This window comes from Lacerta agilis, chromosome 16, assembly GCF_009819535.1.
Source record: "Lacerta agilis isolate rLacAgi1 chromosome 16, rLacAgi1.pri, whole genome shotgun sequence".
NCBI lineage: Eukaryota > Metazoa > Chordata > Lepidosauria > Squamata > Lacertidae > Lacerta > Lacerta agilis.
This window is the reverse complement of record NC_046327.1, coordinates 14,754,546-14,778,430: the sequence shown is the minus strand read 5'-3', so window position 1 is coordinate 14,778,430 and position 23,885 is coordinate 14,754,546. Positions and strand designations below refer to the sequence as shown.

The following is a 23,885-nucleotide window of genomic DNA, read 5'->3' as shown; positions in this document are numbered from 1 at the left end:
GGAACAAAGGCCAATCATTTATTCATTCATAGATTTATAGCCCGCCCTTTGGATAATGTGTCCCCAAGGCAGCCTATGATGGAAACAATAAAATGCAACACCAAAACAACTTATTCAACTAAATTGGTAAGAATGACAAAAACTGGAGAAAATGCTAAAAAATAGTAATTCCCAGGACTGTAATGGCAAAATTCTATGCATTATTTAAAAACACACACACACACGCGCGCGCACACACACACACACTACAGGTATCCCCCCACTTATGTGGGGGTTACAGGCCTCCACATGCATAAGCGAAAATTGCACCCTCTTAACACCTTCTTTAAACACCCTCTCTGCCATTCTCTCTCCAATTCAGACCAAAAATACTGTATCCACAAGTAAAGAATTAACTTAATGTGGGAAAGGCCATATTTAGTGTGGGAAAGGTTGATCAAGGAAGGGCTATAGCTCAGTGGTGGAGCATGTGCTATGCACACAGAAAGTTCCAGGTTCAGGCCCTGGTATCTCCAGGTGGGGATGGGAGAGAACAATTATCAGAAATCTTGGAGAACTACTGCAAGTTATTGCAGACACTGAGCTAGATAGACCAATGATCTGACTCAGTATGGCAGCTTCCTCTTTCCCTAAGTAATGCTTCCCTTGAGATTCCTTGACTAGTTTTAAAAGGGCCCAACTCTGTTCTCAGTGACTGGTGGCTCTCTCTGTGTGTGTGTGTGTGTGTGTGTGTGTGTGTTCCATTTTCAAAGTCACCTTCAATGAGGTCATAAAAACGCTTCGCTCTTATTAAAAGTATCAGGGGCTTTTTTTTAAATGCTCACTTTCATATACATTTTAAAAACAGCATTAGAAGTGGCCCGGGAGCAGGATCTTTTACAAGCCTTGGGCGCGAAATCAAGCTGATTTATACGCTCTGCAGGCCAACTTAATTCCACCACTGAATATTTTACAGCCAGGAAGACTGACGGAAGAAATCCCCGTGTCTGAATGGTTGAAAGCGCACCAGATGCTCCTTAAGCAAATGCTGGATGAGAGGTTTAGGCTTCAGACACCATCATGAGGAAGGGGGCTCCTTTAATGTCAGCTGAAAATAATCCGTAAAATATGTACGCTCTGCTTTCTCATCCGCTGACAGCGTGCATAGCTTACTTTATTGGATAGTGGCAAACACACACACACACACACGTCCTTTGTCAACAGTGGCTGCAGCTAGTCTGAAATGTTTGCAGGCTGGTCTATCCAGGCAAATGGGGCAATGCCCCATCAAACTCAGTCTGGCTTGGGTTCCAGTTACTGTTGGTCTGCCATCCTTCTGCCCCACCAGTCACTGGCAGAGGAAGGGGGGCGAGAGGAGCGGCCCACCCCGGGTGCCACCGGGATGCACAGTGAGAGGGGTGCCGCCATGCTGCACTGTTCATTCTTTCCCCCTCCCTTGCCTTCCTTCTCTGTCGGTGGGAGAGCATGTGCATGTCCCACTCAGGTTCGGGCATCACCCTTACAGCCACTGCTGGGTGGCAGAGGCAGAGGCAGGTGACAGGGGAGAGCGAGCCACCCCACTGGTGCTTGGGAGCTGCTTGGAGCCGCTTCTCTCCTGGCTGCAATGCACTCTGTAGCTCTTAAGCCAGGGGTCAGCAAACTTTTTCAGCAGGGGGCCGCTCCACTGTCCCTTGTGGGGGGTCGGGCTATATTTGGGGGGGGGAAATATGAACGAATTCCTATGCCCCACAAATAGCCTAGAGATCCATTTTAAATAAAAGGACACATTCTACTCATGTAAAAACACACTGATTCCCAGACCGCCCGTGGAAGGCGATTGGGCCGCATCCGGCCCCCGGGCCTTAGTTTGCCTACCCATGTCTTAAGCACCTACACTCAGATATTCATTGGTTTCTTTTCCTGAGTATTGGGCTGTGTTTCTGAAGTTGTGGACAAATTAACAAGGCAACTCTTTCCTCTCTCTCTCTCTCTCTCTCTCTCTCTCTGTGTGTGTGTGTGTGTGTGTGTGTGCCCCCTCCCAACTTTCCGCATCTCCCCACCTAATTCTTTCATGCCTCGCTTTAAATCCTTTTTCACGTGGAAAGACACCTTTGGGGAGCGAATTCTTCTTCTTCATCATCATCATCATCATTTTATTTGCATGCCGCCTTTCCAGAGTTAAAACAATGCTCAAGGCGGCTTACAGCATGACAAGATTTACATAATAAATAACCAACATAACAAAAGTCATAAACAATAAATAAAACACATCAGAAAATACACAACCAGGTGGAAAACAATTTCCACATAATTCATAAAATCTAAACCTAAGAATACAGCATTAATATCAACCACATTTTAAAATGACATAGATAAAAAAGATAAAAGCAATTTGAAAAACAAAAAAATAAAATAAAAATAAAAATAAACAGAGCCCTCTCTGTCCAGCAGCAGCAGAAGCACTCCTTTATGGAGCCGGGGGGAGAGAAGCAAGGCAGGGCAGGGCCCCCTTTCGTCTATAGTATTTTAGAGTTGGAAGGGGCCCTTATGAGGATCATCTAGTCCAACCCCCTGCGATGCAGGAATATGAAGCTATACCATCCTTTTAACATTTGCTCTCAGCCCTCGTTTGCCCGCCCTCCTGCTATGTAGATTTACACCCACACAGGGTTGCCTCCAATGCTAGTCCTACTCAGAGTAGACTCACTAAAATGAATTAAAAATCCAAGCATGAATTTCAAAGGGTCTGCACCAAGTAGGATTTAGTTGGATGTAGCCTGTTATTATAACCAAAGTATCTTACCTTGGGAACCCCTGAGGGAAGACGGCTCAGAGCCCGGGGACTGGTGGTGGGACAATGATGAGTGGTCAGAAGGAGAAGACTGAGGGGAGGAGGTGTCAGAAGCTGAAGGGGCAACAGTGTTTAGTGAGCAGGAAGAGTCTGTGGCAGACTGAAGGTCAGACTCTGAGGCTGAAGCAGAGGCTGGAGATTGTGGGGGGGGGGTCAAGAGGTGACTGGAAATTAGGGGGGTCAAGAGGTTGCTGAAGAATCCAGGGAGTCTCCTCCTGCTGCTGCAACCAGCTCCTCTCCCCCACCCAAGTCTCTGAGAGAATTGAAAACAGCAGAACAGAGATTAGTTTTGTGCAGATGCAGTTTGAAACTGCATGGGGAAAACCCGAGGAAGGAGGAGGCTTAGAGAGAGGTGGGAAGGGAGGGCCTTCATTCCTTGCAACTGTGTCATCTGGGCAAGACCATCTAGGAAGAGTTTCGGCCTGAGTTGTGGGTTGTTTCCTTGAGGGGAGGGGAGGGAGGCCAAGAGGCCAAGAGGAGTCAAGCTGGTGAAGAGTCATGGGTGTCTCCCTCTCTTGCTGAGTTGATGATGAAGAAGAAGAAGAGTTTGGATTTGATATCCCACTTTTCACTACCCGAAGGAGTCTCAAAGCGGCTAACATTCTCCTTTCCCTTCCTCCCCCACAACAAACACTCTGTGAGGTGAGTGGGGGTGAGAGACTTCAAAGAAGTGTGACTAGCCCAAGGTCACCCAGCAGCTGCATGTGGAGGAGCAAAGACGCGAACCCGGTTCCCCAGATTACAAGTCTACCGCTCTTAACCACTACACCACACTGGCTCCTCTTCCCCACTAGACGTGTCCACACTTTAGGTCAGGCTTGGGGATCCTATAGCCCTTGAGATGTTCTTGGACTCCAGCTCCCATCAACCCCAGCCAGCATGACAGGAGTAAAGGATGATGGGAGCCACACATCCCATCAAGGAAGATGGGAACCACACATTTTCACTATTCCTTCTTTAGGTGTGCAATGTAAACCTCTTTAAATCCAATAATGCGTGTAAGAGCTCTCCAGGGCAGTCAAGGTTTCTTCACATTTACCGTACGCGAAGTGGCCCTTAGGTAGAGAAACAGGAGCGCAAAGGAAGGTGGACGGCCGGTGGGGACACGTGGCATTTAGTGCCTTCACTACATGCTCCGAGTGGTCTTTTGTCCCAGCCCACATAAAGCACTGGTCTTCCAGCTTTTCTTCCCGCCAGCAATCCTTCTTAATCATAAGGCTATTCTCACAATTACATGAAGAAATCAGGAAAGCTCCAGAGAATAAGAATTTCAGGTTCTAAAACGGTGATGAATCCGTTGTCTTTCTGCAGAGATTTCCTTGACAGTGGGGCTGCTTAGTTATCAAACAGAGTATGTCAAAGGGCCTCAAGGTGTGGGAGACCTGGCAAGGTGTGTCCTGGCAATTAGAAGAGGGATAAAGAGCTGGATGTTGCTCTTTTGCAAAGTGGATATAGAGTGCCATCTATTGGTCCAGAGAAAGAGAATGCTAAAGCTTTTTTATGCACCCAGCATTAGACACAGGTAGAACTTCATTGTTACGACCACAGAAAACAATTGCGTTTCTTGCAAGAAAACTGAGCGCTGCCTGTGTTGCATGCTGTTGACTTGAGCTGACACACATCCTACCCCGTAGGCACAAGTCAAGTCCCAGCAAGCCCCAGATAGATTATGAGGGCCAGTGAAGCTTGGCAGTATCTGGTTTCATGATTGGGCAGCTCAGTGACATTCCGCATGTCAATACTACCAGTGTGTCAGGGTAGTCATACCAGTTCATTGGTCTTGGCTCTCTTGGAAAAGGCATGTGAAATCTTTTCTTTTGCTGTTGTTGAGAGATTATTGTTACATACCTTCCCAGTGTCCCAGGATTTTCCAGGGACAGTCCTGGAATTACGAAAGGCATCCCGGTTTCTGATTTGATCCCGGAATGTCCCTGTTTCCCCTGCCAGTCCAGCCACTTCTGAGCTCAGGGAGGAAGATGAGTCAATGCTTGTCCCGAGCAACAGTGGCTGCAGCTTTGGTGGCTGCGAGGGAGCATCCAATGGCCTCTCCATAGCTTCTGCTGCCAGCCTCCTCCCTTGGGCAGCCCATAGCAGCTGCTGGAGAGCAGGTGAGGAAGAGGAGAGGCTGTGGCTGGCGATGCCCAGCCCTGTGTGATGTGCCAGCTCTGAGGGGCAGGCCGAGAACAGGACTGCCCTGGGTGGAGTTTGGATTTGATATCCCACTTTATCACTACCCGAAGGAGTCTCAAAGCGGCTAACATTCTCCTTTCCCTTCCTCCCCCACAACAAACACTCTGTGAGGTGAGTGGGGCTGAGAGACTTCAGAGAAGTGTGACTAGCCCAAGGTCACCCAGCAGCTGCATGTGGAGGAGCGGAGACGCGAACCCAGTTCCCCAGATTACGAGTCTACCGCTCTTAACCACTACACCACACTGGCACCACACTGGGAAGAAAGGGGTGTGGAGTCTTGATCTTTGGGGGAGGGAATGCTTTGTGCGTCTGCATCTAATCTTACCCATTTCTAAAATTGATTTATTGGTGATTGCTTTTCTTTTTGTAAACCTATTGAAGAATAAAACAAAATAAAACCGGGATGAAGGTGTTTTTCTCGGGACAGTGGAGGGCTGTGTTGCATCTTCCGATTTATATTTTCTGGTGTATATTGTTTTGTTTTGTTTCACTGCGTCTTTACCGATAGAGCTTACGTTATATGCACTGAGTACAACGCAGTACCTTTCTCATATTTTGGGTCTTGTTCCGTGTTATGCTGTGGCTCCAAGAATAAGAGACCTTCTTATGTTCCTGTGTATGGTGAACAGTCAAAAGGTTGTGCTGCATGTCAGTGTCCAGGTATGCCTCAGATTTGGCAGGGACTGGCAGCTTGTGCAGTCACTACAGGGGTCATGGGGGTGGGGGTGGGGTGGGAGAGGAATCCTCAGACAATTTTATAACTTGCCCACCTTCGTTGTTCAATGCTTACAGGGGAAAATCAGTAGTATTCTACTTGAAAATGGTACAAACAGGTTGCTATTAATCTCATTTTACAGATGAAGATGTTAGGAGTATTGAATTGCCATTCGCCTCCTAGTAATTGACCAGCATCACTTGACTGGCTCTATACAAATGATTCAGTTTTCATGCATATTTTTGTAATGGTTGCAGTTCTCTCCTGTGTGTGTGTTCTTTTTTAAAAATAATAATAATAATTTTTATTAGTTTTACATATAATCACAATATGTAACATCGTATCCTCTTATTAAATCTCTTGGCTCAATCGAGCCTAAACGACTTCCCTCCCTCCCACTGATGGTTCACAAAATTAAAATTTTATATTATTGCATTTCACTTCTTTTCCTATTCTTGTTATATCATTACTTAAGATATTAAATTAATCAACCTGAATAGGTAACTAATTAATCTTACAAATCTTCAGATAACCCTGCTAATTATGTTAATCGCTTACAGTTGTCTTTCAAGTATAATAAAAATTTGTTCCAGTATTTTTGGAATGCTTGATCTGGCTGGTTCTGGATTCTTCCCATCAGTTTCACTAATTCTGCCAAGTCCATAATTTTCATCTGCAACTCTTCTTTTGTTGGTACTTCATGCTGTTTCCACTTTCAGTCTAATAAGATTCTTGCTGCAGTTGTTGCATATAAGAACAGTTTTTTTATCTTGTTCTGTGTGTGTTCTTATCCACTCAGAACTGCTCATTTCCACTCTTTGCTCTGGACCAGCTACAAAGTAGAATGTAGTAAGCCTGACTATCTACACCGTCCTGTCAAGTTCCCCTTCCTCCTCTGTCAGAATCTCAAGATTTCCCCTGCAGACGGCAAAGTCCAAGCACTTAAAGCAAGATTGTGTGTGATATGGATATGGGTGAGGCCCAGTGTAAACAATTATTAGCCACTGTTAATTGTAACCATAGTTTGTTGCCTTTGGCCTAGTTAAAATCCTAAGCATACCACACCTATGATTCTGTTTGGACACAGGTGAGACCTGCCTAGCAGCTTATTTATTGACCATGATATTGATGGATTACAATATTTGATAATCCACACTTATAGTCTGATGTGTCTTCCAGTATCCAAGTAGAAAGATGCTTTCATTATGGTTTGCTTGGTACAGTTGTAGAGATTAGCCTGGGTTGTTGTTGTTGTTTAGTCGTTTAGTCGTGTCCGACTCTTCATGACCCCATGGAACAGAGCACGCCAGGCACTCCTCTCTTCCATTGCCTCCCGCAGTTTGGTCAGACTCATGTTGGTAGCTTCAAGAACACTGTCCAACCATCTCGTCCTCCGTCGTCCCTTTCTCCTTGTGCCCTCCATCTTTCCCAACATCAGGTTATTTTCCAGGGAGTCTTCTCTTCTCATGAGGTGGCCAAAGTATTGGAGCCTCAGCTTCAGGATCTGTCCTTCCAGTGAGCACTCAGGGCTGATTTCCTTCAGAATGGATAGGTTTGATCTTCTTGCAGTTCATGGGACTCTCAAGAGTCTCCTCCAGCACCATAATTCAAAAGCATCAATTCTTCAGCAATCAGCCTTCTTTATGGTCCAGCTCTCACTTCCATACATTACTACTGGGAAAACCATAGCTTTAACTGTACGGACCTTTGTCGGCAAGGTGATGGCTCTGCTTTTTAAGATCCTGTCTAGGTTTGTCATTGCTTTTCTCCCAAGAAGCAGGCTTCTTCACTGCTGTCACTGTCTGCAGTGATCATGGAACCCAAGAAAGTAAAATCCCTCACTGCCTCCATTTCTTCCCCTTCTATTTGCCAGGAGGTGATGGGACCAGTGGCCATGATCTTAGGTTTTTTTTTTTATGTTGAGCTTCAGGCCATATTTTGCACTCTCCTCTTTCACCCTCATTAAAAGGTTCTTTAATTCCTCCTCACTTTCTGCCATCAAGGTTGTGTCATCAGCATATCTGAGGTTAGCCTGGGTTAGCAGGAACCATTTCCTACTATTGTATTTAATCCTGTTTTGTGGCTTCTGGCCAGTCATTAATTGTGCTTTAGGTATTCGGATACTAGGCTTAATGGTGGTTGGTAAGGAAAACAAACTATAGTTAGACATCATGTTTGCTGAGGATCTGTATTCTGTAGTGTGGCTTCAGAAACACAGGCAGTAGAAAACAGGCTGCAGTATAAATAATTTGAAAGCCCCTTTGTATAGTATTCCCATTTAGCTTCGACATCATGCCATGCTTCGATGGAGCACCACTGTTCATTGATCTAATTTTCATAACTTAAAATAGCCTGTACTAGATTCCAATTTTTCTGCTCCCTTTAAATGCCCTTTAATGGAGAGCACTTGCAAGTTTCTGGAGCTGCAGTATTTATCCTCATTTGTAACCAGAAACGTGAATAAATAATAGATCGTTCTCTCCTAAAATGGCTGACTGTTCATAATTTTGCTTTTTTTTTGTTTCTTTTTAGAGCCTCTCTGACCTTGTACAAAAAGCTTAAAATATTCATGCGTGCTAAGTTGGGGTGCTGGTGTGTAGCCTTTCAAAATGCTCAGCAACCCTGCAGGCTGTGGTCCACAATCTGGTCCAAAGACAAAATTCAGAGAACCTTTAAATTAATCAAAAGAGAGGGTGATTAACATTTTGCTGCTTTTTTATAAAAAAAAAATCAATAGTTGGATGTCTGCATATCTGTGGTGCTTGGCTGGTTGCCAAGTTGCTTTTGCTGCAAGGAGCAAGGCATCTTTAAGACTGTCTGAATTAGCTTCCATTTCTGAAGCTCCCTCCGTGAACGTTTCAGAAGTTGATTTCGAAATCTAGCTTGTTAAATACACAGAGAAACATGGTTTCATATTCAGCTTACATACAGGTGTGTGTATGTATGGAGCAGCTCCAAAAAACAGACAGGTGGGAATGGATCTTGCTGATCCATTCTTCCCCTCCTTGCTGCTGTTCATCCATACAACATTTGTCTGCATTGGGCCATGATCCCTTAGGCAATGTGTTTCTTTGCTGCTTTCTTATTTTAGAGATGGTGTGTGTCTGTCAGCAGGGGTAAGTGAGGAAAACCCTGCGACTTCAAAGAGGTTTTTTTTTTTAATGCATGTGAAGTGAGAAGGTATGCTTTGACTGAATCTGGGACAAGACTCTACATCTGATGAGAACTCTTGAATTTTAGTCCCAGGGTGGATCTGCGCACGGGGGGTGGGGCACTACAAATAAGTCAGAAATAAAATTGTTATAACAAAAAAAGGGGGGACGCTATGGAAAATCGCAAGAAAAATGCCCCTGTATAGTAAGAAAATAGAATCATGCTTACAGCTGTCATTTCAGAGACTCAAAGTTTTACAAATATTTCCTCTCACATAAATGATTGCTTATAAATGTGTGCATGAGTTCAATTATTTATTTCCACTTTCCTTTGGCACCTTCATGCCAGTCTGTTGTGGCTCTACTCTTCTGGCTCCTCCTTAGTTTCAGTGTTGGCCTTGTACTACTCTGCAGGAGAAAGATGGGGGCAAAACTGGCCTTAGGTGGCTTTGCTTGTCATTGGCTCTGGTTATACACATTAGGGAGAACTTCCTGACAGTAAGAGCTGTTCAACAGTGGAATTTGCTGCCAAGGAGTGTGGTGGAGTCTCCTTCTTTGGAGGTCTTTAAGCAGAGGCTTGACAGCCATCTGTCAGGAATGCTTCGATGGTGTTTCCTGCTTGACAGGGGGTTGGACTGGATGGCCCTTGTGGTCTCTTCCAACTCTATGATTCTATGATTCTATGAATAGGATTCCTCGCAAGAAAAGGGAAAAGTTGACAGCTATGGCACCAACCCCCCACTGCAATGTCCATTTCCCAATTGACATGACATTTCTGCATCTTGCGGTTTCAGTGAGGTAGAAGTCTTGAGTGGGGTAAGGTGAAGACTCCTTGTCAGTTCAATGGGTATAGTGAAAATGTGTGTCTTTCCTGCAAATGTGGGGTAAAAGCCATACAGTTAACTATTGTTGTTGTTGTTGTTGTTGTTGTTGTTGTTGTTGTTGTTTTATCCCACCCCCCACTCCCAATCTGGCTGGGTTTCCTCAGCCACTCTGGGCAGCTCCCTACAGAATATTAAAAACACAATAAAATATCAAACATTAAAAACTTCCCTAAACAGGACTGCCTTCAGATGTCTTCTAAAAGTCAGATAGTTTTTTATTTCCTTGACATCTGAAGGGAGGACGTTCCACAGGGCGGGTGCCACTACCGAGAAGGCCCTTTGCCCGGTTCCCTGTAACCTCACTTCTCACATTGAGGGAACCACCAGAAGGCCCTCGGCAGTGGACCTCAGTGTCCAGGCTGAACGATGGGGGTGGAGACGCTCCTTCACGTATACTGGGGCGAGGCCATTTAGGGCTTCCAAGGTCAGCACCAACAATTTTAATTGTGCTCAGAAACATACTGGGAGCCAATGTAGGTCTTTCAGGACTGGTGTTATATGGTGTCGGTGGCCACTCCCAGTCACAAGTCTAGCTGCTGCATTCTGGATTAATTGCAGTTTCCGAATCACCTTCAAAGGTAGCCCCATGTAGAGCGCATTGCAGTAGTCCAAGCAGGAGATAACTAGAGCCTTTACACTGGTACTAGGTACCGTAGGGCACAGCTGGCACTGAAATTTGCAATGCCAGTGGCCAGATGCACAGACTATTGTTTATGCAAGTAGAGAAACACATCTTCTGGCTGAAACTACACAGGTATCTGAGCCATGCCACATGAATATTGAACACTATGAAGGATACAGAGGGAGAGACAATGGAAAATTCTGTCTAAATAAGCCAGAAAATTCCACACATCCTAGAGAGGAATCTTTTTTTCCCAAAAGAGAGAGGTAATATGTGGGTGGTTTGGATCAAATAGTTTGGGCAATTTCAACATGGCTCCTTCTGAATTAAATAGTGGGGTGGAAAAGAATTTGCTGTTGTTCAATTCCTTGCCCACCCTCTGGCATAAGGTCCCGGGGGAGATTACAGCAGCTTAAAGGTATAAAAATAATTAAGTTTTACAACTGAAGATAGCTCATGCTGCATCACGTGGAGACAATATAATTGTGGGACTCATTCCTGCACAAGGATGTCGCTGACCAAGGTACAGCTACAAGCCTTTGCTTGTTAAATGAAATAACAGTTCTTACTACAGTGGTGTGACTACAAGATGAGAAACCTGAAGCCATCCAAAAAAAGGAACGAATAAGTTCTAGAAGTACTCCCATCTAAGAAACTAAATAGCACTATACATTATGCAGGCTTAACATGATCAGTAAATCAGAGTAATGAGTTTGATCCAACGCCTATTAATATAAGTGGAAGAACTCCAGAGACTTGTGGGCCAAAACTGAAGTTGCAGCAGGCTTACGTTTCATGAGCCAGATCCCCAAGCACATAAACAGAATATTGGAACTGTGCTCCAATATGCATTTTGTAAAGTGGCTGAAAGAACTAAATGGGATCATCTTCATATGATTCAGCTTATGCCTTGAGGGAACAAAACAAAACAAAACAAAAAAACCATTCCCTTCCCCCAATGAGCTCAGAGCAATGTACAACGGCCATTTCTCTCTTGCACAATAGCCCAGTAAGGGAGTTTCAGCCGAGAGACTGGCCCAACATCATGTAGTCAGCTTCATGACCAGGTGGGATTCAAACCCAGGTCTCCTCAGTCCTAGGCCACATTCACACCATACCTTTTAAGCCCTGAGATACCACTTTGGTATGTGATTTCAAAAACTGCCACAATATTGTTGAACAAGCATAAACAGTGTCACCTATCCTAGTTGCAGCTTGCTGTTCCTCTTGTGGTTCTCACTTCCTGCCTGTAATGGTCCCTTATCTTAAGATGGCATACAGCCTTTCTAGATCTCTATATATAGGACCCAGGCTCAGCATCACAGCACAGTGAGGCAAATTTAGAGATCGGCTGATGCATCTGGGCCATGTCCCCAGTGCTGAAGTTATAAATTTCATGTACATAACAATGTTGTGTTTAAGTGTATTATAAGAGTTGATTTGTGTGTGTGTGTGTGTGTGTGTGTGTGTGTTGGTTAGAGGGACAGAGCAAGTCATTTTCCACTGGGTGTGGTAAGGTGTCTTGTGACTAAATCTTGTGAATGCATCACAAGTTTTAGGTCTGTCACTCAACAGGAGAACTAAGACCTGAGTAACTGCCTCTGTGTATATGTGTAAATGAGGATGTTTGCAACACAGAGACACAGTGGAAGGAGAGAGGTGCCATTCATGATTTTAGCAGAGAAGCCATGTTTTAGTAAAGATGTTTAAAATCTCACCCTGGGATCAGCAAGAGCAAAATTTGTAAGGCTGAAGCCCATTGCTAATATGCAATGGGTTCTTTGCATGTTTGTTGTTTTGTAAGAGTTTTGCTGCTATACAGGTGAAACTCGAAAAATTAGAATATCATGGCAAAATCCATTTATGTAAGCAATTGTTTTCATTAGCTACAGGAGTTTAATATATGAGATAGACTCATGACATGCAAAGCGAGATATGTCAAGCCTTTGTTTGTTATAATTGTGATGATTATGGCATACAGCTGATGAAAACCCCAAAGTTGAAATTGTTAATTTGGGGTTCTCATCAGCTGTACGCCATAATCATCACAATTATAACAAATAAAGGCTTGACATATCTCGCTTTGCACGTCATGAGTCTATCTCATATATTGGTTTTACCTTTTAAGTTGAATTACTGAAAGAAATGAACCTTTCCATAATATTCTAATTTTTCGAGTTTCACCTGTATTCTAGATTACTAAAGGCACTTCCAAACTGTGGTTTATTGTGGACTTGGCACTGTTGATGCTTGTGAGATTTTTGCAGGAACCACATGATATTGTGTTCTTCAAAATGTCATCCCATATTTCTCCTCCTGCCACCTCCCCCTTTCAATCTGCATTTACTGTTTCTGCATTTTTATTTACGTGCTGGGTTTTCTATGGTAAATCCAGATTAAACTAGGAAAATAATATGGGACGAGGTTTTGAAGACGATGATAGTGTGGGGGTGCTGCACAAAACTTCCATGCCTGAGCAGAATCAACGATAAACTCTGGTGTGGAAGCATCCTAAGTAAAATATAAAGTATTAACCCATGTGCACACCACCCACTTTATGCATAGAGAGAGAACATTACTGAACTAGTTATGAAATAGTACCATTGGAGAGTATGCCATGCCCTCTTCAGTGGCTGCTGGATTTGTGCAATTCAAAGCCATCAGCACATTTTATTCATTCTACAGTCCAAGTAAATTATTGCTATTACAAGATGCATATTGATTGTGTTGCTCTTATCCATTTAATTAGTTGGTCTGTGAAAGAGGTTTTGGATACTTAAAGGAGAAGTAGGGGAGGGGGGAGACTAAATATCCTGAACTGGAGCTTTTCTTATCACACTTTTGGGAATTACATCATTGGCTCATTACAAATCTGTTCTTGCTGCTGCATATTCATCTCACTGTGGATTAACATGCTGCAAACCTTTCCCTTGTTAATGAGCTTTCTTATGTGATTTCCACACTGCAAATCCGTATACCGGTACCTATTTCTGGTGTTTTGAAAATGGAAAGGCCACAAGCACTGGGCAAAACAAAATGTATGGAGTATGTCTTGCTTCTGTTTACTTACTTTGACTTGTAAAACCTTGTAACCTAGGCTGCACCTCTTGATATTTGGAGCTTAGTGTGTGGCTGGTCTTGCATTGAAATGGGAGATTACGTTCGGTAGCCTTTTGGTGCTTCCAAGCTGCATGATTCTAGTGATCAACATGTTATACAAAATGGATAGGGATGTGGGTGGCACTGTGGTCTAAACCACTGAGCCTCTTGGGCCTGGCAATCAGAAGGTCAGCGGTTTGAATCCCCGTGACAGGGTGAGCTCCTGTTGCTCTGCCCCAGCGCCTGCCAACCTAGCAGTTTGAAAGCCTCCAAGTGCAAGTAGATAAATAGGTACCGCTGTGGTGGGAAGTTATATGGCATTTCCATGCACTCTGGTTTCCATCACGGTGTCCCGTTGTGCCAGAAGCTGTTTAGTCATGCTGGCCACATGACCTGGAAAGCTGTCTGTGGACAAACGCCAGCTCTCTCGGCCTGAAAGCGAGATGTGTGCCACAACCTCATAGTCACCTTTGACTGGACTCAACTGTCCAGGGGTCCTTTACCTTTTACAAAATGGCATATATATAATGACGCATGTTAGTCGCTCACTTACATCGACCAAAATTATTTGGATACCTCCACACCATATAAAGCCTTGAATTTGGTGCATCCTAACTGTGTGCTTTTTAAAAAAATAAATCTGGAAATAGGACATTTCTGCATCTCTCCCTCAAAATGAGAAATATAAAGAGTACCCCAAAATAGTTAAGCTACAGTAGATAGAAAACTTGAATTTGATCGGCACATAGCCTGTGAGACTTCCTGAAAAGCTAGGAAAGGCTGGACATGGAAAGTTTTAAATAACGGTCAAAACATGAGAAGATAGGTTTGCCTCATTTTGGAAGCTAGGACTCCAGAGCCAAGCAAGCATATGTAGGATGGATTTTCATTCTGTGGGAGTTTTCTTAGGGGATGAACTATTTCAAATAGCAGCTAGGAACGGGATACTTGATTGCAGATGTAAATTGAACATATGCTACAAGGTCAATAAAAATTGAAACACCAAGGTGAATTAGATAATTTTAAAGGATTCTATGATTTATGGCTTTATTCAAGCAACAGAGTTTTGCATATATTTGCTTCCCCACCCCACAAAATATCCCCTTCCAAGTATAATATATTTGTGGTCAAGGCTTTCCCTAACCAATATTTTTCCTTATCTTACAGAATCCCCTTCACCTGCAGTTGAGCTTAGAACGCTCATTAAGTTTTGACGCTGATGTCACTTTTTCCATCTTGGCCTTGAACAACTGGTATAACTTTAGCTTGATGGTGTGCCAGGAAGAGTGGAACATCACAGATTTTCTCTTCCTCACACAGCAGAGCTCCAAGTTTCATTTGGGATCCATTATAAATATCACAGGGAACCTCACTTCAACCAGCAACCTCTTGACTTACTTGCAAGTTCATCTGGAGAACATTAAGGACACAACGTCAACGGTGGTGATGTTTGGCTGCGACATGGAAAGCACAAGGAGGATTTTTGAAATTACCACCCAATTTGGGGTGATGCCTCCTGATCTCCACTGGATTCTTGGAGATTCGCACAACGTGGAAGAGCTGAGGACAGAAGGCTTGCCATTGGGTCTCATAGCTCATGGGAAAACAACACAGTCTTTTTTTGAAGACTACATACAGGATGCAATGGAGCTTGTAGCTAGAGCTGTTGCTTCTGCTACAATGATCCAACCGGAACTGGCGCTTATTCCAAGTACAACCAATTGCTTGAACACTGAGAAAAAAATCTCACTTCAGGCCAGTATTTATCAAAGTAAGATTATCTCTCAATTAATTTCCTTTCAAGCACTGTGAATGTCTGATGCTGACACTCCATATTTAAGGGTTCAACAAGGACTTGTCTAAAGGTCCAAATGGTACTGAGTAGGGTGGGACTTAGAGAACAGAAGCAGGAGGGCAAGGATGAGGGGCTTAACCCTGCCCCTGCCTCCTGGTTTTCCCTGGAGCTCTACCTCTCCAGCTAGTTTTCTCTCAGCCTCAGGAAACTTGGGCCTGGGAACCTGAGCTGGGGGTTGAAGTGTAGGGGGAAAGTATCGGGGAGGGGGAGTTAAAGCACTGTTAACCCAACTGCAACTTCTCCACAATAACTCACATCCCCACTCACTTTGCAGCTGTTCGGTGGATTCCTGGGTCTTCTGCCAACCATCCAATCTGGCCCTTATTTCCAGTGAAACAGCTTCTTCTTTTTATTTCATGTGCTCTGTAGGCTATTATTTTTTTATGGTTGACTGTATAATAATTTCACTTGGATTTTCATGTTGACCTCAGTGGAGTACTAGACAGAACACACAATAATGACATCATGGAGAGTCTGGTGGAAATGACTATGGCCATCACATCATCACTTCCTTTCCAGAAATGCCAGTGCTGATGTGGGAACTCTCCTTATCAGGAGCAGAAATAATGTGACAGCTGGCATGATGCAACCCTGATGGTGTCAAGGGAATGTCAACATTTCCAGTGATCTCCACTTGATGTTGACTCATGGCCACACAGAACCAAGAGCTAGCCTGTTCTCACCTGTTATAGGGAAGCTTTCCAAATGGTTATATAAAGTAACAAAACATCTCCGCTCTCACAAGTCTGGCTTTCTCAAATACAAGCGAGACTTTTGGACCATAATGTTGCTGTGGCAATTAAGCCATTTGACTATGACACTTAGCCAGATGATTTGCCCCACCTAAGTTTTTTTTTTTTTTTTTTTAGTTGACTTTTAAATTCTGTGATGTGACAGCTTCCATTTAAAGGTGTACACCTTGCTTTTAGAATAGAACTTGTACTGGTTTGGAAAAATATGGTGGCAGGTGATGACCCTCAAAATAGTAGTGTTTGAAACTGACCTTCCCCTTGACCTGGTGATTTTTTGAAAAGCACAGTCACCTTTGTTGGGCTTATTAAGTCATCCTGGAAGAGTGGGGGGGGGGATGACTCCATTTACCGCCTATGATTAATCAACGTGGTATGCTCAGTCATAGGAACTAAATTGAGATGCTGTTTGGGTTTTTTTCAGGAAGACTGTAGAACAGTAATAATAGATTATATGGGGTAACTTTAGGACAGCAGCAGGAAGACTGTGCCCTGCCCCCAGATGCTGTTGGACTTCAAGTCTCTTTTCCCTGGCTAGCATGGCCAATGGCCAGGGAAAATGGAAAATGGATGGCCAAACATGTGGAGGGCCAAGGATTCCACATACCTGATTTACGACAGTATCCTTATTCCTGTATTGCAGGATGATCCTTGGGGTCCCTTCCAATTCTACTATTTTATTATTGTATTTTTCCTTGTTTATGGAATTTATGGTCATTGTAAGTATCTAAAACATCTCGGCCCTCCAGATGTTTTTGGCCTACAACTCCCATGATCCCTAGCTAGCAGGACCAGTGGTCAGGGATGATGGGAATTGTAGTCTCAAAACATCTGGAGGGCCTAGGTTGAGGAAGCCTGATCTAAAAGCTAATTATTTTTAAAAGCTATTGCATTCTACTTTGCAGATGGAACCCACACTCTTTACTAGTACAGGAGAACAATCTCTGTAGTTTAAAAACTGGGGTCTCTCAACAGTTCTCTTATAAATTTGCGGCTGCGCTTTTGCAGTGGAGCACATGCATTAGAAGCTTCGTGATGAGAGAATTTCTGCTGATCACCCTTGTAACAGGGTAAAAAGCATTAGGACTTGAAAGGCCCATCTCATCTGTAAATTATGGTGTTTTAACTATGCTATTTAGGTAATTAAAGCACTGTGTGATTTGACTTGCTGCCCATACTCATTTTCTCATTCTGTACTAAACTTTGCGAGATAAAGACAGAATGACCAAGTCATCAGACTAATGAATGCAGAATAATTGAATTAACCCATCAGCAAATGTTGACTACTGTGACTCTTTGGGAGAGAAGCACCAGTGTTTCAAAATCTTCATGAAAAGGACCAGAATGCAGTGCCTTTGTGTTTATGCGCTACTGGCTGCACGCATTACATTTTAGGCACACAACTAAGCTTTTTTAAAAAATAAAATAAAATAAGTGTCCACCTAAAAATGTAAAGTGTGAAGATGACAACATACTAGCACACTACTCAGTGAGATGTAGTAGGCCTAAGCTGTAGTCCTTTATTGCAGTTATCATTCACTTCACCCCAGCGAGGCCTTAATCATTGCCTTAGACAAATCTCATATATTTCTGCCCAGGCCAAATATCTTTCTCCCATGGTAAAGGCAGTAGTGGAGAAAGGGGGTGTGGTGAGGGCGGTTCGCCCCAGGTGTCATCCTGAGGGGGGTGGCATTCAGCGTTCCCCCCGCCCGCGGCTCCCAAGCCTCCTGAGCTGTCAAAACAAAGGGGGGAGGCCGCTGGCAAAGCGACACAGCTCCTCCTTCCCCCTATGGCTCGGGGTAGAATTCCAAGCCGTCGGGGGAAGGGGGGAGCTGCACCACTTTGCCGGTGCCCTTCCCCCTTCATTTTGACAACTCGGGAATTGGGGTAGAGTCGCAGGCGGATGGCACACCATTGCCCTGCGCTCCCAGCTGAAGGAGGCAGGCAGGCAGGCAGGCTGGGGAGAGGATGGGAAGGAGGCAGGCAAGCAAACAAACCAGGGGGCATGAATGGGTGCTGCGTGCCCTGTCCAGTCCCTCTCTATGAGCAGTTCGCCCTGCCCCTGGACATGCCGCCCCAGGTGCTGGAGAAGCTTCCTCCGCTGCTGGGTAATAGAGTGTGCAGATATGCCCTCAACATTCTATCAGATCCATAATGCAATATATGATGCAGGTGTTCCACACAGATGCTCCTATGATTAAATAACCCTGACGTCTCGCCTTCTTTTTTTGAGGCTCAAAACCACACATACTGCATCCCCACTCTTCCATCATGGGGAAAGGATCATCCCAGAGAAAAATCTTAATTTGGCCTTAAACCTCAGTCCTAATCCATTTACCATTGCATTCAGGGGGGCTTCTGAGTAGATAGCATTTGGATTACAATTTTAGGCTCTTTTGAAGAAAAAGCATAGGAATGAAAGGGCAAAGCAAATTTCTGCTGTGGGAGATCTTTTGTTTTGATTCTCTCTTTGTAACATCTTGCATTTGCCCCATAGGTTTTTAGCCAATACCACCTTTCATGGGCTCAGTGGCCACATTAAGGTGAAAGGTTCCTCCATCATCAGTTCGGAAAACAACTTCTTCATTTGGAATCTGCAGCACGATCCGGTAGGGAACCCGATGTGGACTCGTTTGGGGAGCTGGCAAGAAGGAAAGATCATAATGGATTATGGGATCTGGCCAGAGCAGGCCCAGAGGCACAAGAATCACAACCAGCATCCCACCCGGCTACACCTGAGGGTGGTGACCCTCATTGAGCACCCCTTCGTCTTCACAAGGGCTGTGGATGATGAAGGGCTGTGCCCAGCGGGACAGCTCTGCTTGGACCCCTTGACCAATGATTCAGCGGTGCTGGATGCCCTCTTTGAAAGCCTCCAAGGGGGCAATGACACTGTGCCCACAGAGCTGAAGAAATGCTGCTATGGCTACACTATAGATTTGCTGGAAAAATTAGCAGAGGATATGAACTTTGATTTCGACCTGTACATTGTCGGTGATGGGAAATATGGGGCTCTGAAGAACGGTCAGTGGACAGGGCTTGTAGGCGACCTCCTGGCTGGGACCGCCCACATGGCTGTGACATCGTTCAGCATCAACACAGCCCGTAGCCAAGTGATTGATTTCACCAGCCCATTCTTTTCCACCAGCTTGGGCATTCTGGTGAGAACCAAAGACACTGCGGCTCCTATTGGAGCTTTTATGTGGCCGCTCCACTGGACCATGTGGTTGGGGATTTTTGTGGCGCTGCACATCACTGCAATCTTCCTCACCCTTTATGAATGGAAAAGCCCCTTTGGGATGACCCCCAAGGGAAGAAACAGGGACAAAGTTTTCTCCTTCTCCTCTGCCTTGAACGTCTGTTACGCCATCTTGTTTGGTAGAACAGCTGCCATCAAACCCCCCAAGTGCTGGACTGGAAGGTTTCTCATGAACCTCTGGGCCATTTTTTGTTTATTTTGTCTGTCGACGTACACAGCTAATCTGGCTGCTGTCATGGTGGGAGAGAAAATCTATGAAGAACTGTCTGGAATACACGATCCAAAAGTAAGGACCAGATGTTTATTTATATATTCAGCTTTTGGTTCTTTCCATTATAAGAACAGCCTTCCCTAATGCTGTTTGTGCAAATTCTTTCGTTATGCCGCAGTGTCAAATTTAGAACTGTATTTCATGTTTGCCCATTGTAAGGGCTTTGAGCGGGCTGGTTCAGACATACTGTTCATCACTTGATGACTGCAGCAAGAAGCGGTAGAGCGTGAGACTCTTAATTTCAGAGTTGTGGGTTCGAGCCCCAAGTTAGGCAAAAGATTCCTGCATCGCAGGGGGTCAGTGACCCTCGGGATCCCTTCCAATTCTATAGTTCTGTGATTCTATGTATGAATGAGCCATCACGGATCAATCATCACGGACAAGATTTTGTGCCGCATGTCAACTCCAATGCCCTGCTTTCAAATTAAGCGCTCGTTGTACATTCAGCGGTGAGACTGCAATGGTTGAGTCATCAAGTGATGAAAAACTATGTATGCAATACATGCACTAGCAGTAGCCTTGACTGAACATAATCATGGGCCACAATTGACACGGGACCTGGACACCCTACACATTCCTATGTACCTTGCAGTGCAAGTGGAAATGTGCACCCCCATTCATAACACATTGCAGAGGAGTGGGAAAACTTCTGCTGGACTACAGCTCCCATCATCCTTGACCATTGGTCATGCTGGCTGCTGGGAACTGGAGTACAACTATATAGGGAGGGTCATGGGTTTCTCAAACCTGAGGTAGTGAGTATAGAGCATAAGAGACCCATTCACCCCCTTACTTTGCTTAACATCTGGCCTGGTGATGAGTTCTGGAGAAATAGAAAGGTTATTTTATGACATTTTGGATAGTCCTCACAAAGGTTGTGTGTGTGTGTGTGTGTATGTGTGTGTGTACATGGTTTCATTTGCTAGAGGGCAACGATCTAGATTTCTTTTTTCTTCTTCTCTTGCATTAGCAGCTTTTTAAATGAGAACCAAGTAGGTTCCAGTTGGTTTCATCAGTGTGGATTGTACTAGCGAGTCTTAATTTAAAATATTTTATGCCTCTGACTACCAATTGTTGGGAATCACAAGAGAGGCAAAAGGGCAGTTGCGCTCTGCTCTGCTCCCGCTTCTGTCGGGGATCTGACTGTCCACCGTGAGAACAGGCTGCTAGACAAGATGGGTCTCTTCTCTCTTACAACAAGGATCTTCTTGTGTGCAAAAAGAATATGAATGGGAAGATCTGAGGATGTGTGCGATGGAGTTAAAGAAATAAATGCAGGATTGCTTTTGAAATTAAGTGACAGTGAAGGTTAGCAAAATAATGCTGGAAAATGTTTCGACAAGCTGGCTCAGTTTTGTTTCAAGAAGGAAGGTTTCAACTGAAATTTCTGTCTACGTTCAAGTGAAATCCTGCATCCAGTGAACCGTCCTGAGACCTGCGGATATAGGGCAGTAGGAAAATTCAATTATTAATAATAATAATAATAATAAACACACTTACTTGCAAGTGTGTCTTGCTATTTTCTTCTGGGCATGCACAGGACTAGGGTTTTCATGTAGTGTCCATTGTAATACTTTAATTCATGGATGAATTTCAAGCATCCTCTGGTTTTGAGATACTGCAGTTAACAAGAGTTGGCTCTGCCCTCTTCCCATCGGTTTGGAAATATGCATGCATTTCTCTTTCTTTAGGAGAAAAGCCATCTCAGTTCTTAGATCGCTTTGAAATTACTTCTGTGCGTGTCATCCCACAATGTCTGCTGCTTCTTTCTTCCTTCCGTTTCTAGCCCAGACGAGAATCTAGAACAGGGTTTCTTTGTTCTAGCTGAAGAGAACAGCGGTGGGGTGGCTTACAATATTAATATTGGTCAGAGGCTTGGCAAATGTAGTGATAAAACAGCAGCTACTTGCAAGGGAAGTCCAGACCAGTTCCTATCAAATTAATTGGCTTTCTCTCCCTCCCTCCCTCCCCCCAAGTGTTTAATTAACTGGAAAGCCTCTGGGTGACTATTGCCCTCTCCTTGATTGGCTATGACAAATCCTTCCTCTTTCCTTTGTGCACAATTAGCTTCTGCAGTGGGTGGAATCTATTCATTAGGTGAAGGGAAAACATAGAAGAAATGCACTCCTTACATTTATTCTCCTTTATTCTCCCTGTTTATGTTGTGGGCCCAGTTAAAACAGGGGTGGGGAACCGCTTGGCTGTGGGCTGGGTGTGGTCCACAGCACACCCAAATCTGCCCCACGTCCTCTCCTTCTGGGTCCTGCTGCTTCCACCTCTGCAAGCTGCGTACCATCCAACATTTCTCTGATGACAATACGGACATCCTACTCCCACTGTCCCTACCCAGCAATACCAACCATATAACCACCATCCCAATACCAACCATCATGTGCAATAGAAATGGTTATCTGGAAGAGCGCTAAGGAAGGTAGTTCTGCAATAAGGGGGGCCACCGCAAAGAAGACTCTCCCTCTGGTTTCCACCAACTAAGCATGCAGAGGCTGCAGTATAATCTAGAAAACATCTAATTGGCCAATGTGAGAACAAGATGCTGGAATTGATCCAGCAGACTTTCCTTATGTTCTTATTCCACCCTACTTTTTAATGACTGGGGAAGACATATGGCTGCTGGCACCTAATTTGACTCTTACATGTACAATAAAAAGAACTAATAAATCTAAAAATAGCCGTGGGGCATATCACCACAAAAACTCTAACTGTGCCCTCACTTTGAAACCAGTAGTATGAATGAGGACAAAAAAAAATCAGACAGATCAAATAGTATCAAACTGCATTTCTCAGGACTTTCTTCTTGATGGTCTCCTCCCACTCAAATTGCCTCTTGGATCCTTTTTCGGTTTTAGGGGGGAGCATTAAAAAAAAATCTTTTAACAAATGCTAACCTTTTCAAGGTGGTGGAAGACAAGTATGATTTGGGGCTGGCAGATGGCAGGTTTGACACAGAAATAAAATCCCCTGCGAGCTCTCAAGCGAGTCGGCAGTCTGCGCTGAAATATTAAACAGACTTTCTGCCCCGAAAATAAAAAGGAGATTAAGAACTTTCCCATCCAAAGTCGCCACTGCCAGGGTACATTGGTGGCTCCAAGAAATAAGCAGGGTCAGATGGGAACATAACTGTCTGTCTCCCTATCAAAATGCACGATAAGGAGGCATGCTGTGGTAGCGGAAGAACTCATCAGTCGCACCACCACAGGGGCTAAGAGTCTTAAAGGGTGTTTGAAATGTAGCATCAACTTTCTTTCTTCACAAGTCCCCCATCTCTTCAACAAGTGCCAAGGAGGCAGACATCAACAGGTGGAGTTTGCTCATCACTACTTCTCCATGCAGGATAAAAGCTCCTGATCATTTCTTCCTGCCAGACATTTAAAGTACATTTTATTTTATTTTATTATTTAAAAAAATTAAACCCCCTTCCTCTTCCTCCAAGGAGCTTAGAGCAATGTACAGTCATTTTTCAATAGCCCTATAAGGTAAGGTAAAGGTAAAGGTTTAGTCCAGTCAAAGGCGACTATGGGGTTGTGGTGCTCATCTCGCTTTTCAGACCAAGGGAGCTGGCGTTTGTCTAGAGACAGCTTTCCGGGTCATGTGGCCAGCAGGACTAAACCACTTCTGGCGCAACAGGACGCCAGAAACCAGAGCGCACGGAAAGGCCGTTTACCTTCGCACCACAGTGGTACCCATTTATGAAGAAGAAGAAGAAGAAGAAGAAGAAGAAGAAGAAGAAGAAGAAGAGGAGGAGGAGTTTGGATTTGATATCCCGCTTTTCACTACCCGAAGGAGTCTCAAAGCGGCTAACATTCTCCTTTCCCTTCCTCCCCCACAACAAACACTCTGTGAGGTGAGTGGGGCTGAGAGACTTCAGAGAAGTGTGACTAGCCCAAGGTCACCCAGCAGCTGCATGTGGAGGAGTGGAGACGCGAACCCGGTTCCCCAGAGAACGAGTCTACTGCTCTTAACCACTACACCACACTGGCTCTCTTGCACTGGGGTGCTTTTGAACTGCTACTGGTAGGTTGGCAGGAGCTGGGATAGAGCAATGGGAGCTCACCTCGTTGCAGGGATTCAAACCGCTGACCTTCCGATCGGCAAGCCCAAGATGCTCAGTGGTTTAGACCACAGTGTCACCCGCATCCCTCCCTGTAAGTTAGCCTCAGCTGAGAGACTGGCCCAACGCCTTGTGTTCAGCTCCATAGGCAGGTGGGGATTTGAACCCAGGTCTCCTCAGTCCAAGGCCC

The 23,885-nt window shown here is 44.5% G+C and overlaps 1 protein-coding gene across 1 annotated transcript in view; it reads left to right on the top strand.

The window, feature by feature from the left end:
- Positions 1–23,885, top strand: part of GRIN3A (glutamate ionotropic receptor NMDA type subunit 3A) — a 96,740-nt gene that overhangs the window by 33,831 nt on the left and 39,024 nt on the right. Inside the window, 3 exon segments of the mRNA XM_033173616.1 lie at positions 14,660–15,227; positions 15,230–15,263; positions 18,594–19,641. Coding sequence (XP_033029507.1) covers positions 14,660–15,227; positions 15,230–15,263; positions 18,594–19,641 — 1,650 coding nt within the window.